This window comes from Dermacentor andersoni, chromosome 9, assembly GCF_023375885.2.
Source record: "Dermacentor andersoni chromosome 9, qqDerAnde1_hic_scaffold, whole genome shotgun sequence".
Lineage (NCBI taxonomy): Eukaryota > Metazoa > Arthropoda > Arachnida > Ixodida > Ixodidae > Dermacentor > Dermacentor andersoni.
Genome location: NC_092822.1, coordinates 59,300,380 through 59,318,391, shown reverse-complemented (window position 1 = coordinate 59,318,391; position 18,012 = coordinate 59,300,380). Strand labels below are relative to the sequence as shown.

General features: G+C 48.5%; 3 protein-coding genes across 5 annotated transcripts in view; 2 read left to right on the top strand and 1 right to left on the bottom strand.

Moving 5' to 3' along the window:
* The first annotated feature begins 165 nt into the window (after positions 1-165).
* On the top strand, positions 166-8,382 carry LOC126528082 (uncharacterized). 3 transcript variants are annotated; one of them, XM_055069112.2, is made up of 8 exons: positions 166-350; positions 4,336-4,646; positions 5,191-5,376; positions 6,136-6,210; positions 6,308-6,427; positions 6,662-6,745; positions 6,832-6,892; positions 8,011-8,382. In XM_055069112.2, the coding sequence occupies exons 2-8, from the start codon at positions 4,580-4,582 to the stop codon at positions 8,351-8,353; spliced, it is 936 nt and encodes a 311-aa protein (XP_054925087.1). In that variant the 5' UTR covers positions 166-350; positions 4,336-4,579; the 3' UTR covers positions 8,354-8,382. The 3 variants fall into 3 exon arrangements, with proteins under 3 accessions (XP_054925087.1, XP_054925089.1, XP_054925088.1); XM_055069114.2 differs by lacking the exon at positions 4,336-4,646 and having other exon boundaries at positions 169-350; XM_055069113.2 differs by lacking the exons at positions 166-350; positions 6,662-6,745 and having other exon boundaries at positions 4,503-4,646.
* Positions 344-4,414, top strand: LOC126528071 (uncharacterized). The gene has a single exon (XM_050175933.2). It carries the CDS (start codon positions 445-447, stop codon positions 2,980-2,982), a length of 2,538 nt encoding a protein of 845 aa, XP_050031890.1. The 5' UTR covers positions 344-444; the 3' UTR covers positions 2,983-4,414.
* A 3,982-nt stretch (positions 8,383-12,364) lies between the features above and the next one.
* LOC126528075 (phosphatidate cytidylyltransferase, mitochondrial) overlaps positions 12,365-18,012 on the bottom strand; it is a 29,808-nt gene continuing 24,160 nt past the window's right edge. The window contains exons 9-10 of the mRNA XM_050175939.3: positions 17,222-17,296; positions 12,365-12,881 (exon numbers count right to left, since the gene is read on the bottom strand). Of these exons, the coding sequence (XP_050031896.1) occupies positions 12,868-12,881; positions 17,222-17,296 (89 nt within the window). The 3' untranslated portion in view covers positions 12,365-12,867. The remainder of the gene's footprint in view (positions 12,882-17,221; positions 17,297-18,012) is intronic.

Below are 18,012 nucleotides of genomic sequence, written 5' to 3'. Positions count from 1 at the left end.
CTAGCTTCTAATGTTTTTAATGCTCGCGTAATAAATTTTGTTCGTAACATAAAGGCCAGTTTTATTACCTTAAAAATTTACTGAAGTTATCCATTATAAACAAATTTGCCTCAGCTTGTATTTTAGTTATTGTCCTTTGTTAGCTAAGTACCCTTTTGCGCTCGGCTCGAACTGACCAATCACATTCTGCGACGAGTAGACACGCCGCGCGCCATTTGCCGAGGCGTGCGTGGAGATTTTCTTGCGGTGTGGTCGATCGTACGCGTAAGGTTGATTGCGTGCTTGTGCCCGGCGCCGGTGACTCTTCTCACGAGCCAAGTCCACCTCCCGGGCTCGGGGTCTCGGAACAGGTGCGTCCCGACGTGTTACTGTCCTCGGGGGCGACTTTTTTTCGTGTCCGTTGTGTGTGCGCCGTAGAAGCTTCGGAGACAACAGCGAGCCAAGATGGCTCCCACGGCAGATAACGTAGGCCTAACGACGAAGAAAACCATGTCAGAGCTTCGTGTGATTGACTTACGCAGTGAGCTCGAAAAGCGTGGACTAGACAAGACAGGCGTGAAGGCCGCGCTCATCGAACGGCTGACGCACGCGCTGCGCGACGAAGGTGAGGACGCCGAGACGTACGAGTTTGAGGTGCCCGCCGAACCGACGCCAGTGAAGCCGGCCGCGCCGGCAGCTGCTGGCGGGTCGGTGAAGAAGACCGTTACCAAGCGCGTCAACAAGAAGTTGGCGCACGATGCTGAGTCTGAGACGCAGAGCAATGACGATGCTCATGAAGGCGGCGAGTCCGACGAAGAGGACGAGGCAGAGATCGAGACTCTCGACGAAGAGGAGGAGGACGAAGCAGAAGGCGGCGAGGAGAAATTGAACAATGGCGAAGCCGACCCTAAAGAGGACGGCGAAGAAGCCGCCGCCGCCGGCGATGCTAAGGCCGAGAAAAAGAGCGCCGCTAAAGATTCGGCGGCTAAAGACGACGAAGACGCAAGTCACGAGGCCGAGCAGGCCCTGATCGTGCACGCTGACGACAACCATGACTTAGACGCGGACATCGAGGAAGAGAACCAAGCTGCCGCAGTGAAAGAGGGCCCAAGTGCCGACACCCCGAAACCCGCCACGGGCCCCAAGACTGCGGCCGCGAAAAAGGCTGCAGCAGCAGCTGCGGCGGAGGCCAAGAAAGACGCCGCCGAGGGCGCCAAAACCGAGCCCAAGAAAGCAGTCACTCCGAAGGGCGCGAAGGCTGCCGGCAAGGCGGTGAAGACGACGCCGAAGGCGGCCGCAGACAAGGAGCCCGTGCGCAACCTGTGGGTGAGCGGGCTGGCCAACACCACGCGGGCGGCTGACCTGAAGGCGCTCTTTGGCAAGCACGGCAAGGTAGTGTCCGCCAAGATAGTTACCAATGCCAAGACTCCCGGCGCGCGTTGTTACGGCTTCATGACCATGAGCACTGCTGAGGAAGCGCAGAAGTGCATCCAGCACTTGCACCGCACCGAATTGCACGGCAAGATGATCTCTGTCGAGTGCACCAAGCACGAGCCGGGCGGCGCCTTGCGCAAATCCGAGGCCAAGACCGGAGCTGCCGCTGCGGCGGCGAAGACTGCGGCCGCGGCTACGAAGGAGGGCAAAGAACCTGCTGCCAAGGCAAAGCCGGCAGCTGCCAAGGCCGCCAAGACGAAGGCTGCGGCCGAAAAGAAGGCTGCTGCAGAAGCCAAAGACAAAGACGACAAGGGCGAAAAGGCCGAGGAAGACGAGGCTGCGGAGGAAGCAGCCGAGGAAAAGGAAGACGCCGACGAAGAGGAGGGCGATGGAGACGACGAAGACAAGGGAAAAGACAGGAAGCACCGGGACGACAAAGAGCGGAGGCGAAGCCGGAGCCACTCGCGAGACCGCTTCGTGCGCCGCCGATTCTTCCGACCGTTTATCCGAGGCTTCAGGGCAGTGCGCGGCTTCAGGCGGCCGTTTATCAGGCGGCCTTTCTTCCGAGGACCGTTCCGTGGCCGCATGGGATCCGACTACCGCGATTCGCGAGAGCCCTTCCGCAGGAACGAAGATGCCGGCTCCTTCCGCCAGCGTGAGCTCGAGCGCCGGCAGCGCGAGGAGGCGTTCCGCATTGAGCGCGAGAGAGAGCGCCTGCGCGTGGAGCGCGAGAAGCTGGAGCGTGAGCGACTGGAACTATTGCGCCTGGAGCGCGAGAAGCAGCGTCTCGAGCGAGAGCGGATCCAGCGTGAGCGCGAAGAACTTCGGCAGCGAAAGATGGGCCGGGCCGCCGAGTTCGGCGCCGACGCGCCGAGCCTGATGCGGCGCCCGGTGAAGCGGCCGTACGACGAGGAAGCCGGCGTGTTGGGCGCCGGGCCGTCCCGCGGCGGCATCGAGGCCGGCGGTGACGCCTTCTGGAGAGACCGCAAGAGGCCCCACTTGGGCCCCGGACGCGACTATGACCGTGGCACGGACAGAGACGACCGGCGCTTTGATCGGCCCGGCGGTGACTTTGGCGGTGACCGAGAGTTCCGTGGCCGGGCCCCCAGAGACAGGGTGCCCCGCGAGTCCCCGCCAGTTCGAAGGATGGAGCCTCGTTTTCAGTCTAAAGAAGGCTTCTCGGGAGCCGGCGGAGCGTACGGTAGTGGCGGGGCCCGCTTCGGAGGCCCCCAGGCAGCTGGCGGTGGGGGTGATCATTGGAGCTCCGGGGGGCGGGGTGGTGGCAGCTACTCTTCCTCCGGCGTAGGCGGAGGTTCGTGGAACGCCGACGGCCGCAAGCCCGACTCGGGCCACCAGTCTTGGTCCTCGCAGCCGGACCGCTGGTCAGCAGGAGGCGGCAGCATGGGAGCACGCGTAGGAGGCAGTTCCATGGGTCAGGGATCACAAGGTTACAACTCAGGAGCAGGCGGCTCTGGTATGATGGCCCACTCTGGTATGGGCAGCGGTGGAAGCTTTGGAGGCACTGGCAATCGTTACATGGGAGGAGGTGGAGGGGTCAGGCGGTACTGAAGAAACCACCCGGCATGATGAGAGGCCCCTCGCAGTTTTGCTCCCCCTTTCTGTCACTGCAGTGGTTTACCTTAGCAGCAAGCATGTCATTGAAATGTGAAACCCGCCATCTATTGTTAATTTTTTGTTGTCATTTGTTGAGGCACTGCCAACCTCCTTGTCTTGAGCACCATTGAGAAGCTGGATGGAAAAAAAAAATGGTGTAACATTGAAAAGCTACTCGCGCCTATTCATTTTGAAACCTCTTGGAATGTATGCGTGTGCTCGCTTGCACTCGAGTTGAAATTCAAGATGTTCGAGCAAAAAATTTTTCACTTTGTACCGCGTCTGAAATGTTTGTTCCCTGAATGAGGCAATGTGCTGTCGCAAATGGAAGATGTTCTAGGCAGAGATGGATCGCATGCCTCGTGTCATTCTGGCAATTGTGGCTGGAAAGGTCAAACAGCGTTTAAATCAGCCATTTTCTTTTCAAATGTATCAAATTACCAAGGCAGAGCTTTTCGATGCTCAGAACAGCAGTGGAATCGTCACGAAAAAAAAATGGCCAAAGATTTTCAACGTTTTTGTGTGCAGGAGACAAATTGTTTCTCAAGAATTCATGAGTCTTCAATATTGTATAAGCTCCTGCCTCGAGAAATGTGCAAGTGCAAATTCAATTCTGTGAGATGTTTAAAAAAAGCATTGTGTGAGAAACGTGACACCTCGAAGTCTACACATTTCGCCATCACTCTCAGCGTTTGCCGTTGTGGAATGCTCATGCGTTTTCCTACATGTCGCACCAACATCGTCTCGCGTTTGGCAAAAAAAGGATTGTCGGAGGGTCTGCATTGTAGACCTCCCCATGTTTATTTTTCTTTTAGATCTCCATTTTCTTTCAGCATCCACAGTGGTAATGGTTGCGTTGTTTCCCTTGTTTGCATTGCCATTGCCTCATTTATATCATTAGTGTGCAAAAAACAGCAAAGACATTTTGCATCACTCCGCACTTAACCCCTGGGTGCATTTGTGCACTCTCTTCCATACACTAAAATTCCAAACATCATTTTGTATTCTATCAAAATGCCTTTGCTGTACTGTGTCACAGCTGTGCCATCACTTGTTTGTGTGTTTTTGTCTTAATAAACATTGGTTGGCCAAGCCAGATTTAATTTGCTTGTACATTAGTGCTTGCTGCAGGTTGTGCGCAGTCATCCTAGTGGTACATGTAGTCCTCAGCATCGTTTAGTAGCAGTTAACTGCTACCAAAGGACCTGATTAGGGGCATTAGTAGTATTATAGCCGTGTGTACTTATTGGGAAAAACATGTTTCATCCAAGTGCAGTGCTATTAATTCGTCATGAGTTTCATTTTCAGCGACCAGTGCTCGAGCGCCCCAGGGCCGGGACCCAGCTACTGGCAGATCCTGAATAAATATCGTTCTTTCCACATAACACATTGACGTGCTCTGTCTCCTTTGTGTTGTGTTGTGTTTGGCCGCCTTATCTGACCTTCCGAAGTGACAGGAAGGCGCTTTGCCCACCAAGGAAATGAACCGCCCGATATCGCGCCGAGTTCGCGCCGCAGGCCAATTTGTGTAGGCAGTTCATTCCTTGCCGAGATGCTGGTTGTGGCATTGCTGGCGTTCGCACGATGCACTTTGCCGACGGTAGTGCACGGCATGGGCGGTAAGCAAATCTCTCTGGTCTGGGCTAAATTAACACTCCCGTCGCATTTGCTTACTAGCCAAATTTTGCTGCTTATGGGCATGGATGGGGTCATGGAGCCACGCATCTCCTGTGCTACGAAATTATGAACGCTGCTCCGACGCGTCTTTAGCGGTTTATGGATACTTGCCATGAAATTTGAATGGTGCTTAACTTTCAGCCGTAACGTACTGTGCTGGCTTCTCGGGGGAACTGCTTACTCCTTTATTAGACCTTGTGCCTGAACGACAATCTCGTGCGTGATTTTATAATTGCGCGTACGGTACTTTACACGAACAAGTGCGTCTTAGCGCGGCGTGTCCCAACCAACGTGTGTGCGCCTTAGGCGCGAAAAGTGCATTCTGCTCAAAATTTCGCGCCTGACAGCTTCGCATGACTTTTGCACGAATCGGGGCGCTAATTTTGTTTTAACCCGCCGCTTACTGGCAGAAAGCTGATCAAACGTCGGTGCACTTGTGCGGCCTATTCTGACTTGGCGCCCCGCTGGGTCCGTGCGGTTACGCAGTCCCTTACAGCCTGGTGGTCCTCGGGCACGACGACCTCTTCACCGACAAGACTGTTCGCATATGGGACTCCGATGACAGCACCTGCTTTTCAATGCCTGCGGAGCTGAACGAAACGATGGCGTCCGTGCGGCTCTTCCTGGACCCACCGGTAGACCTCGGCCTCGTACGGGTCGTGTCAGAACCACGTGAGAAAAACTTGAGGGCCTCTTGCAATGTTCGCGCTCCGCTAATCTTGTAGCGAAATCGCGGGTTCGCTACGTGTCTACTTGCAGGGTCGTGTTATGTAAGGATTCATTTCCCATTCTTTAATTGCGCGAGGTACCGCTATCGCCATTATATGCCACTCGCTGCTACTGGTGATAAGAAATTAATAGAATCGGAAGAATCCCTCCATAATAAGGCCCCTACATATTTTCCTATCGCCCACCGCTGCAACACCTTGTAATCGCGAGTCCTGACAAAAAAAAAAAAAAATTACTGTAATCTTTCAAATTTGCCGCCATTTCTAGCCGTTTCACGTAACGAAATTAGAGTGTATAAGCTTCCTTTACTCTAAACAAAATCGGCGCGTGACGCCGCCAGAGAGCTTTTACCCACTGCAGATTACCCACACAGCTCTCAAGTTGGAGCAAGAAAGGTAATCTACATAGCCTCGCGCTTTCCCTTGCACATTGCCCTTCCCTGCTTCCTTTGCCCTACCCTTAGTAGTGTCACTGTACTTTGGAATTTGCCTCAACCTTAAGCCGATCAACGTCACTAAATACATGCGTGACGTCACACCCATCGGCGCGATCGTCAACTGCTTTTGGCACTTCACCACACATAAACCCAGACAGACACTGCACATGGATGTGCCCTTTGATCCTTCCAGCACATCTTTCCTGAATATTTTGCCACTAGTCTGATGTAAACAACGGTAAACTATAATTATATGCATTTTCCAGAGCCAAATGTTGTTTACTACCTCCTTGAGGACAACAGCAATGGGTTCCCAACAGCTGAGAAAGACGACTTGGAAGGTGCGAAATTGAATTACGCCTGTTTGTACCAAGGGCAGAATGGAGTGCAACTATGCTGGTTGCAATAGATGGAGGTGACTATTAATCGCATCCGCAGGCAATGTGTGGATCTACGGCGGTGAGCTTTCAGCCAAGGTCCGTGGTGTCGACATACACAGTGTAACAGAACTGTGCGAAGTGACCATATTCAACATCAGCGACAACATAGACAAGATCGGTAAGGGAAATTCTGTCAGCAATTTCTTGTTTTTGTGCTGATATTCAATAACATAAGTGTTGCTCTTGAAGAGTGGAAACACTGAGGTCTCGCGCAAGAAGCAAACAGTAAAAAAATATCTTATGTGGAGCAGTTGCCGTTGTAAACATCCAAAGTGTACTTTAATTTCTCACGACAATAAGATTGCTTAAAACTGTCCAAGACCAAAGTGGACCACAGAACACTGTTTTTTAGATTTTTTGCCACAGGCTTCGGGGCGCTCAGCAACTTCTCGACAGCCAATGACCACTGGGAAAGTTTCATGGCGGCTAATTTTATGCAAGTACTACATTCTGAGTTACACACTCATATAACTATGCTGTTGTACTTGCCAGTTATTAACCCTACTGTGTTGCTTTATACAGATTCCACACTGCCAGTAATGGCCATTGCAGCAATACTGGCAACGGTACTTTTCTGGAAAAGGTGAATGCATTGATTTGTCCTCCAGTGCAAAAGCCTTGAGTGTCTTGCTTCCTGTAAGCAAATACTTGGCATAAGATGTGAGCTACATGTTTTAATTGCAAGAAAAAGTAACTTATCCATACTATAGTCAGTGATAACCAAGAATGCACCGCTGTCCAGAGCAGTGAGAATACAAATAGATGTGCCAACCGATCGCTACACTCATTTCAGTAATATAGTCAAGAGTTCGACGAAAGTTCGTCTGGTCAGGTAACATGATGATCAAGAAATTGCGGTCACTGACCAAGTCAAGGTGAAAATAACGCAGATATGTTTCGGCATAAAAGCGACTTGCGGCTCTTGCCCGCTTTTAGTGTGATCAAGGAACCCGTACGGGTCCCGAAACGCCTCTGTGTTATTTTCACCTTGACTTGGTCCGTGACCGCAATTTCTTCATCATTTCACTAATGTCATGTTGAAGGCAAACCTCTTTCAATACTGATGGCCCTTGAGAATTCAGGTCCGTTTGATGCGCCTGCACCACTGTGAACCAGTTCATGGAAGGGCATGAGAAGTTCAGAAATTGGGCAGCTAAACTTGAACGGTGCAAGCACAATTCGAAGTGAATGCAGGGGTGCGGCCGTAGCAGGGATCTTATTTTGTGCAGCTAATCCACGCAGCCTGCGTCAGTTTGAGAGGCCCCTAATTGTAGGCATGGTTGGCTTCCGAGGTGTAAACACACATTGGGTAGGCACAGCCAGACGCATGTAAGCAGGGTTTCAACTGCGCTTATGCCAGTGTATTGCATTGTCTGCTGCCTTCGCGTCTGTAAACAGCTGCAGCTACAAAAACGCTTGTGCAAGAAATGTAACCTACGACAAGGGGAAGTCACATTTCCCAGATGTGCAAGCTGTGCAAATTGCAGCATAACGAGTCACTCAGAGGCTTTGTTAATTGTACGGTTGTGAGATTGCATCCAGTAAGCAAAAACTTGAGCAATAGATTTTTTTAGCAAGATTCATCTAAGAGCATGTCGGAGAGAAACACAGAAGTGTTACAGTGGACATGCTCGCCTCTCGCTGAAGCTCTTGTGTGACCCTTGCCCATGGCTAAAGCTCTTGTACGATCCTGCAAACCAGGAGAAAAGTCCCCTGCCTCCATGCCAGCTACGTGTCCGAGCTACGTCCAGCGAAACGGCAAGGTAGACGACCCCTGCCATTAACGCCAGATGAAGAGGAGGACGACATGCTCGCATTTGACACCAGCGACACGGCAGCGCTCTTCCACAGCCGCATTTCCGGCCAACCCGAATGGACTCAGTCGCAGAGGAACGGGCAGGATGCCGGCCGACATCGTGGTTCAAATCCTGACATCATATCTGACCTCGCATTCGTCAACCACTTGCTGGAAGCGTCGCACGAATATGCTACACTGGAGCCTCCAGCAGGAAGGGAATCTGACATTAAACACCAAGATGTCTGAGGCACAAAATAAAAACTATAGGGCCTTCACGACGAGTTTGCGTTACATTAAAGCGACAATAAGGAAACGCTCTAATTCAGTTTAGACTGGAAGGTTGTTGTTTTAAGGCTCTGTTTGCATTACTTTGGTGAGAAAGAGTTGATAATTGAGAGGAAAAATATGAAGCTTGAGTTTCTCTTTGAATTACATGGTGAATTGCTGGTGACGTGACAAATGTTGCTCCAGCTTTATTACAATTTTACTCGCTTTTACGCTGGAAATGTTTCCAAATGCTGTCAGATTTAGCCCTTGATTTCTTTTGAAAGTACTGTTGTATCGTCATTGGTTGACAAACAAAAATGCTGCCTTAAGCAGATGCGACAAGAATCTTTGGCATTGCAAGAAGTTGGCTCAGGAAATTCGAGGTGGTGTCACCATCCGTGTTCTGTTTCATCATCCTTTCTGGCTTGCAGTCTCAGACCACAGTGAAACTCGCCTACTTGGTATTCCTCATGCGCGATCTTCCAACCTAGTTCAGCTTAGTGTTTTTCTATAGCGTCGCTTTAAAGGGTCCCTGAAGAGCACTTTCATGATAATATTAGCCCTCAACTGGCCTGTCCAGGTGCCGCCCAATGAATAATTTGACGAAGTAATCTTATTTAAATGTTGCTGTGACATCTGAGTGACGGGTGTACAGAGCAATAAAATTCCACTCTCGGCTCTCTATACAACAGAGCTGGTTTTCCTTTTTCGTCTTGATTTTACTACTTACTAGCGGCATTGTATTCCCACCCACTCCTCCAATGTTTTCACCTGGGCCCGCATTCGCAAAAAAGCTGTTGCGCCAGAATTGTTCACAAGAGAAAATTCCAGCCAATCATGATGCTGGACATGTAAGTGAAAGCGGCCAGCCAATGGCATAAATCACTTGCGAAGGAATATTTTTGTAAATTCGGCCCCTGATCTGATTGCCTACATTGCGCCAATAACTTTATCACCGTCGCCCACCTTGTCGAGGCTTTCCCGCAGCCATACGCAAGCACCGCGATTGTGGCACCAAAGCTGGCATAACAGACTGTGGCTGCGAGAATCTGCACTGCTGCTGGATACAGAATAGCACAAGGTTCTGTTTGCAAGCCACCAGCTGCACGGATAGGCAACAGTCAGATCTCGTTTTAACAATGACGCATCCAAGACAAAAAATAGCTTCGCCATATCTGATATACATTATAAGCATATATTCGTTACATGCTAATATCAGCAGGAAACATTATAGATTTACTTTGTGATATTCAATAATCTATTATATCCTTCTTTTGAATATTGAGGTTTTGCTTCTCAGATAAGATGATCTTGTCCAGGTGCAGTGTTGAGGTATAATCAATACCACTCTCAATTGCATGTATTCACTTTATATTGAATGTGCTTGCAGTTCCTTTAACGAGATGCTGTGTTATTATACATATAACCATACAGCTCGATGCAAAACTGATGTCAAACTAGCTCTTCCTTATTGGTTGTGCAAAACTTGAAGAATGCTCGGCTAATGCCTGCAGACGAATGCTAGAGTCACGTGATCTGAAGAACCACTCGTACAGGGTCAAAACACAGGAAGCGTGGCTTAAAATTTTTTAAAAATATTGTGGTGTTTTAACATCCCTGAACTGCACAGCAGGTTATGAGGCAGGCCAGAGTGGAAGGCTCTGGGTTAATTTCTACCAGCTGGATTTCTTTAAGATGCACCTAAATCTAATTACAGAAGCGTTTTGTTGCAGTCTCCCCACCCCCACCCCCCCTTGGAATGTTGCTATCATGAACGGGAGTTGATCCTGTGACTTCATGTTCAGTAGCACAACGTCACAGGCGCTGAGCCAACACAACAGGTAGTGTTGCGAAGAAACACAAGCAGAAGACGCATCGTTTTGCTTTGAACAATCTGGTGGCCTTTTCGAGAACACTGACCGCTGTACACTAGTGTGCGCGCTTCGCTTCCAGTCATGAACTTTGCGAAACAGAATGCATGAGTGTGCTGCGTATAGCCTGGTATGGTACTCATAACAACATACTGGGGTTCAACTTAAAACTACATAGGGACAGCCCAGTGCAGTTCTCTAGTCTGCTGGTGCCCCTGTGACTAAACATAGTTTTTTCAATTACTTTCTTTTTCGTTCCGCAAGCAAGATTTCTTTCATACTGTGTTGGCGTACTGATGCCTGTATTGCTTCGGTATGCCATGCCCCAGCCTAATGATGACAGCTGATGCCATCTTTTGCTCACGTCATACCTGAAACATCGGGAGGTTGAGGTGGGCAAGTGGTTTTTGGTTTTGGGTTTCAACACGCTGTGAATTGCAAGTACAGATGCGTACGTTTTTGTTCGCGAGAGCTAACCGAGAAAATTTCCGCTGTGGCGGGTGGCGTCAGCCGGCAGAACCAGTGCGGCTTTTTCTCCTTTCTTTCAATTATGGCTCCAACACTACGTAATTTTTACAGAACCCCTGACATGCACTGATTCACATGTTCCCTTTCACAAAGCTCATGGCAGCACATTCCTGCTGCTTTTCCAGCAGCATGGTGTATCATGACCGACGCTGGCAACTGGCCGCCGACGGCACAATGTTATCATTATCATAATTCGTAGCTAGAGGCCATGTCTCTGACTCTGCTAAAAATCCAAACGCATGTGACTGTCTGTCACAGTAAAGCGAAAAGCACATGCAAGATAACATCTCTCGCAACATAAATCCAAGATTTCCTAAGTCTTGAAGCCCAAGCGCAATAAAACATAACACAGTTGAGCCAAGAGTAAATTACCTACAAGAAAGGGTGCCTTTCTATGCATATTTATCTATATAGTCCTAACAAGTCTTTTATCTCTCTCTTCTTTTTTTTTTTCCTTCTGTGGCGCTCTGAAAAACTTAAAAGGGTTGTGGCTGTGGATGTAAGGACCTGTTTGGCATCATGCAAGCACAATAATGTGACAATCACTGCGCAGAGGAGTGAGTGATTGTCGCCATGGAGGAAGGAAAGCTTGGGAGAGGCTGGCTAGTCCGGATATGTTGAAAACAATGCGGTGCAAGTCACATGCTGTTTTTTGCAAAGAACTGAGACTGGTGTTCCAAACATTCTCATTGCCATAGCAACTGCGCTCGCTGCTGCTCTCGGCCTGCGAAAAGCGAGGTATGCTTTCTTAGCCTGGGTCTTTCTCAAAGCACATTCCGTTCGTGAGACAAGCTGAGTTTGGAGTGCGGTGTGTAAGGTTGGAAGTTGTGTTTCGGGTCACCGTCTGTGAGTCTGAGTGTCAGCCAGCAACAGAAGCACTCGTGTAACCACACCACGGATCTTTGGCATCTTCAACATGCGACAGAAAGACACCGCGGCACGTCTGCTTCACTAAAACCGTTCCAGAAATTTCGTACGTTTTGTTCCGACGCACATCAGCAGCACACACTTCCGGCGGCTTGTAGCAATGCAATGTCAAAGCTCGAGCCCATCTGGATTGCAGATGCAAGGAGAGATGGCACACGAGCATGGCTGCACTTCCGGCTTCAAAAACATGACGTCGGGGTCTCTCCTATTTTGTTTATTTCCCCCATTCGCCCGTGGATCAAAACTAAAACTGTCTGTAATCTGGGCAATCTTTGCTCTTTAAGCTAGGAGAAAGCTCGGCGGCAACAATAGCAACAAGTGCAGTTGACGAATCGTGGCAGCACTCCCCGTAAGTTCACTTGCCCGCTTGACACGGGTATAAGCTTAACATACACACTATTTAATTTGTTTCGTGTTTTTGTGGCGACCTCAACGTATGAAATGAACAAAGTGTTCAATGCAGCAAAACTAGCACACGGACACAGAAGAAAAACAGGAAACACACACACTGCTCTGTGCATCTGCGTGTCAATGCACTAATATCGCTACCCTGAACACTTCCGTGACGACGTATCAACAAGCCGGAATCACCAACCGTGTATAAACCAAACATGAAATGTCTGCAGGGTGACTAACACACTTCTGAAAGAAGGCAATGCACAAGTGACTCTGAAATTGGGGCAACTTTATTCTTCATGCACAGCACAGCGTGCAAGAAATAAGTTGCTAATCACTTCAATCTTCTCACCCAAAGCGTCTGAAAACTGCACACCACCCAAATAAGAAAAGCACGGTATGCACGTTTCCGGGGCTAAAACTATAATCCGAGCACAATTCGCTCGCCTACGTAGCAGGACCCTTTTAATATGGTGCGTGCAAAATTGTGCCCTCTTGTTTAGAACGCTAATCTTTATATGACCGAACCATTCGCTGTACATGCAAAGCAATGAAACGTGGAGAGATGTCCCATTATACGGCAGTGTCTCTGTGATGGGCTGGTGGCTTGACTACGTTGCAAGTATGTGGACTATCACAGCTGTGTGGCAACAAAACAACAACTAACGAGGCGATGAATGGCCAACATGCTGAAGTGCTCTGGTATGTGCTGTTGGTGCTCCGAATGAAGACTGGAAACAATGGTGGTGCACTCCCATCTATGAGGGACCGTTACGTCTTGAGACCTGAAAGCATAGAATAACATGAGGCTTGAGATTGGCAATAACACCTTTTCACAAGGCAAAGCAAACAGAATAAGATACATTATAATGATGGGAGCACAACACGAACAAGCACAAGAAAGGGAATGGAACAGGCACTAGTTAGTCTTGTCCTTGTTTTGCTGCTGCTATTATAAGAAACCATTACCAACTAGCTGGCTGGTTATAAGTTCTGTTTTCAGGTAAGATATGTCAACACTAGGCAGCTGGAACTACAGGAACTCGAAATCAGTTGTCACATTGTGATGTAAGAACCCCTGTGGCAAAATCTGATAAATTAGCACTTAAACTGTAAGCACTAGACAGTGTATACTGTAGGCAACTGTTAAAGGGAACGTGCAGTTAGCACAGTCTAACCTAGACATAACGAACTCTGACATGATGAACTATTCGGAATAACTAAGCAAATCTAAACTGTTTCTTGCTGATGTGAACTGTAATAAATGTATGTTTATAACGATATTGAATATAACGAAGGTATCACTGTGTTTAATATGACTTCGTCACAATGAGATTCAACTGCATTCTGCCATCAACTGTAGCTGGTTATTGCCGTGTAGCAGCGTGACTATCGCCTCCAAAGCAGGAGAACAAGAAGATGGGCTCATGTGCCAATAGCGCAAGGGTAGAACATGCTAGTGCGCTCGACCTGAGCGGCCGTGGGCCACTTCCGAAATCCTACAGCACCATGGCTGGCCGGCCTAAATAAACCGTGGCTACGGCGGCTACTTTTTCATACTACCTCCCACAAATTGCTGAGCCGGACGACTGAACCCAGCCTTCCCACAAACTGGTGACCCAGACAACCGAGCCCAGCCATGCCAGCGTCAGCGCACCGACCTTACCAAGGCACGAGTGATGTGGCCTCACGCGGTCCAGCAGACGTCCCGCGGTTGAGGGTGTCCAGGAATTCTGCACTGACGCGCCGGACATCTGGTTCATCCAGCTGGACAGCCACTTCCTTCTCAACAAGGTTCCAGGCTCTGGCTGCTTTCCAGGCTTCGGTCGCCACCCCCCTGGCCCCGACTTCTACGACGACTTGCGGGCAGCTGTCCTTGCTCACTATGTCACAACTACTCTCGCCATTTGAACCATCATGTCATTCTGCTTCTTGTCGTTCCACATCGCCTGCGTCCACCCGTGCCAACCGTCAGCACAAGCTGACGCCAGCATCAGACCTCGACTCGGTTCATGAGCCTCCTCCCCAGCTCAAAGGCAGCTGAGCGACGACTCTTTCCAAGGAATTCGCTGGGCCAAACGTAAGCGCTTTCGGCTATTCTACGGCCCGCCGCTCTCCTTCCTTGGATGTTCTCGAAAGCTGTCCGCTTTCCATTCAGGGGCACCTCACTCCTCACTGATACAGAGGCTCTCCCACCGGCTCCACTAGGCACAAATTTCACTCTCGCAAACACGGTGATGCCACAAGCACAACCTTCGCGATGCCTTCAGTGACCACCGCAACGCTGATGGTATCAGCATTCAAGATCTCGCCGGAAGCAGCAACAGGCGGGCCTTCCAATGTTCTTTGCTCACACCTTCTGCAGATCCATGGCCTACCGAAGTTTTACAGGCGCAGCTCTGCCATCTGGTTTCTTCAGCTCCAGCATCACTTTTATATCTACATTGTGAGTGACCAAGACTTGCACTATCTCCACGCAAGTCCCGAGCTGCCAGAGGGTCTACTTTCGGAGTTCTGACTTCTACAGGCCTGGGCATCTACGAGAACCTGTGGCAGGTCACGACTTCGCACTACAGTATCACTCTGGCTGCGCCGCGCTCACAACGTAGGCTGTCGGTGCTGCCCTTGGATTGCGTGAACCCGACACTACCACCGACGATACCACCTGCACGCTTTACCTGGACTTTACCACTGGAGTTTATTTCAATCGCACCCCACACTTGGAACGGAGCCCTGTAGCGGTGCGACTATTGCCTCCAAAGCAGGCGAAGAAGAAGATGGGCTCACTTGCAGGTAGCGCGAGGATAGAACATGCTAGCACGCTTGACCTGAGCAGCCGCAATGTCGACCGCTGTCGAGATCTTGCTGCACCATGGCTGGCTGGCCTAAATAAACTGCGGTTACGGCGGCTACCTCTTCGCACCACCTCCCACAGCATAAATGCCCTTGACTAATCCTTTTAGTATAAATGGAAATTTAGCTGAATACATCAGCCATCTATATTGAAGAAAGGTGAAGGAACGCTCTAGTTATATTGGTTTCACTACTGGTTAGATTTTCCCTTGTTACAATTGGCCAGTGGGAGTAGTGACCTTCTGACCTCTGCCAGCCCGTTGCGGTGAATCACTTCGTGAAGCCAACAATGTGCTCCCCTCGGACAGACTTGCAGCGCCCCCAATGCAAGACACGTTCGGTGGACCGAGTATAATTCGTTGGTTCACGGCCCCCTTCAAGGACCAATGGGAGCAAGAAAATTCCTGGAAAAAGGTGCTCCAACTCTTACACCCTGTAACTGTGAACAACACTGTACGACTGGAAAAGGAAGTAACTATATAGAACACAAGCAAGTGAATCCATGATTTTGAGTTCACGCTGCTGGCATGTGACTTTGAACATTAAACTTGAAATGCTTCTAATGTTGTCTTAAACCGATAAGTCAATGAAGGCAAGCAAGACTCCAAGGTTTATTCCTAAAGCGCAAATTATGTGACTGAGAAGTAAACAGATCAGGGTTCAAGCAAAAAGAGTGAACTTGAAAAATTCCAGGTCAGACATTCTTTTGTGCAAGACAAATTCATTAACAACAAACACAAAGTGTGTGTAAGCGAAGAGTATGGAAAGTAGGGAAATCCATCAACTTCTGCAGCTAAGTAGACAGGGTGCAGTGACATTAAAGGTAACAGCTAATCTGTGCGACAGTAACAGTTACTGCAAGACTACCACCTCGAAGCTCACAGGCTAGTGCTAGTAACTTTTGCTTAGACAAAGTCGCCAGGTCACGGCCTAAGAACACTTCATTCATGGCAATGCAAGTCACTAAGTGATGATGATAATTACTTGCTTTAACTGTTTATATTCTTCTTAATTGTCTTCCGCACTATTTTTTAAAGCTATAGCCTACTCACGAACTTGTGGTATGCTTTAGAGTGATGTACAATACATCAATGTTGTCCGCCTTAGATGTCTCAAGAGGTGAAGTTCACATAGTTGTAACTCTTTCTTTAATTATAGCTATAAGCTTGATGCATTAGATTCACATTAGTACACAGGAATTTTGTGTACCCTGCCATCATCAAAACGCAGCTGCTTTGGCCAGCCATCGAATCTGTGCTTTGCACGATGCTATAGCCACTAAGCTACTGCAACTGGTGCGTGAAGCTTTGTAAAGAAACTTTGATGAAGTTGAATGCATTTCAAAGAAAAAGTCAAAATCTATTGAATGTCAAGAGCAGATGCTTTCCTTCTTTTATCTAGGCCATCGATTTTATTTAGACCCAACAGCGGAAGGGAGGCACAAACGAACCGAAACATGGGAACATTTCGTCGCGCGAGCTGCGCAACAAATGCTTCACATTAACATCGATTTTCACACTGCATGGAACTTTAATAATCCATTAAACTGACAACTTTTAGCAATTTTTGGCGTAAATCAGTATAAGCTCACATCAATGAGAGAATTTAGCTAGCTCACTCAAACCCAATGAATTTCATTTAAATAGTTCTTAGAGTATAGCACTTAGGCACACGTTCCTGTGGTGAGCTTTGGAGTAACCGAGTGAACGAGCACAGTAAAGGATGAAAAAGCGAACGGAGAGAGCAGGGGGGGGGGGGGGAATGAAACATGCGAGGAGGAAAGTGGAGGAGGAGATGCAACGGAGCCATGAGGCAGAAAGCGGAGGAGGGTATGGTGGCAAAAGCGTGAGAAGTGTAGCGCGGCGACGATGGCTACAAGATGGCACCAGAGTAGCGCCCATTGTCTGGGAGGTCCGTCTGCGGTGACTGCTTTGAACCACACCCACGCATCATGTACGCGCTGCCTCTCGCTATCTCCAGATTAGCGAGGCAGCCGCACAACACTTTACTTTGTTCGCAATGTGCCTTATGAGAAATTGTCCGCACGAGCCAATGTATTGCGAAAACACGTATAGAGCTGCGCTCGAATTTCGCATTCGGGAATGTCGTAATCGTCGGTGAATTTTTTTCTCTCACAAGAGTGTTAAACACGTATGTACTTGAATAGAGAAACTGGAGTTGGCTCAAAACATCCTTTCAACGGAAACAAGGGTGTTCCCTTTCATATGACCCATGGAGGTACGTGCAAACACTGTACAGGCATACAACTTACTTGGCTGCGTTGTGGTCAAACTTTTCAGCATTTTGATGACTTTCTTGCTCCCGTAATGGATTGCACTCCACAGTCCTAGTCGGAAGCAAAAATGTACAAAACAAGCTTTTAATGCTCAGGTTGAACCCGACATAAACACAGCACAACCTCCAAGCATGAAGGCTGGAAAACATCTAAAAGGGCACCAAATGATAAATGCTATATTAATTTACATAGACTGATCTTGTCAAAGCTCTGCTCAAAGCTCTGCTGGAAAAAGGGCAATTAGTTAATAAAATAAAAGTTGCACTGCTTGAAAATTTCATGCCTACACTCGCAGCCACACAAATGACACCAGTAGAACATCATGAATATTACAGCATTTCTACATACCTATTTTAGATATTTCTAGGCCAAAAAATAACTTTTTAAAAGTTATTGGGTTGAGTCAGTGCCTACGTTCAAATACAGTGTAACATTCTTTAAGGATGTGTAAAAAACTGCAAGGACATGCAAGAAAGACGCCATGTTTTTTATTTGTGCATATAACTTTGATGAGTCTGCAAAGTAAAGCCAGACATTAAATTTTCACAAAAATGGCACATGCTAAAAAAATCATACATCAGCATAACATAAGGTGGACTTATCTGCATGAGCCAATAGCCTTAATTATCTGTTACAACAAGGAAATGAGTAGACAATTATGTATTACACAGACAAAAAAAGCCTGCGTGAATTTTTTTTTTTTTTTTTAATCGGCAGAACATATCTGACGATGACTGTTGGTGATAATGCGTTTAGCACTGAATCAA

What these genes read in the sequence shown, in the direction of transcription:
- LOC126528071 (XM_050175933.2), top strand. Translation starts at nt 445, where the DNA reads ATGGCTCCCACGGCAGATAACGTAGGCCTAACGACGAAGAAAACCATG.
- LOC126528082 (XM_055069112.2), top strand. Translation starts at nt 4,580, where the DNA reads ATGCTGGTTGTGGCATTGCTGGCGTTCGCACGATGCACTTTGCCGACG. An exon ending in ACGGGTCGTGTCAGAACCAC is followed by an intron (nt 5,377 to 6,135) that starts GTGAGAAAAACT and finishes TGCATTTTCCAG; the next exon opens with AGCCAAATGTTGTTTACTAC. An exon ending in TTCATGGCGGCTAATTTTAT is followed by an intron (nt 6,746 to 6,831) that starts GCAAGTACTACA and finishes TGCTTTATACAG; the next exon opens with ATTCCACACTGCCAGTAATG.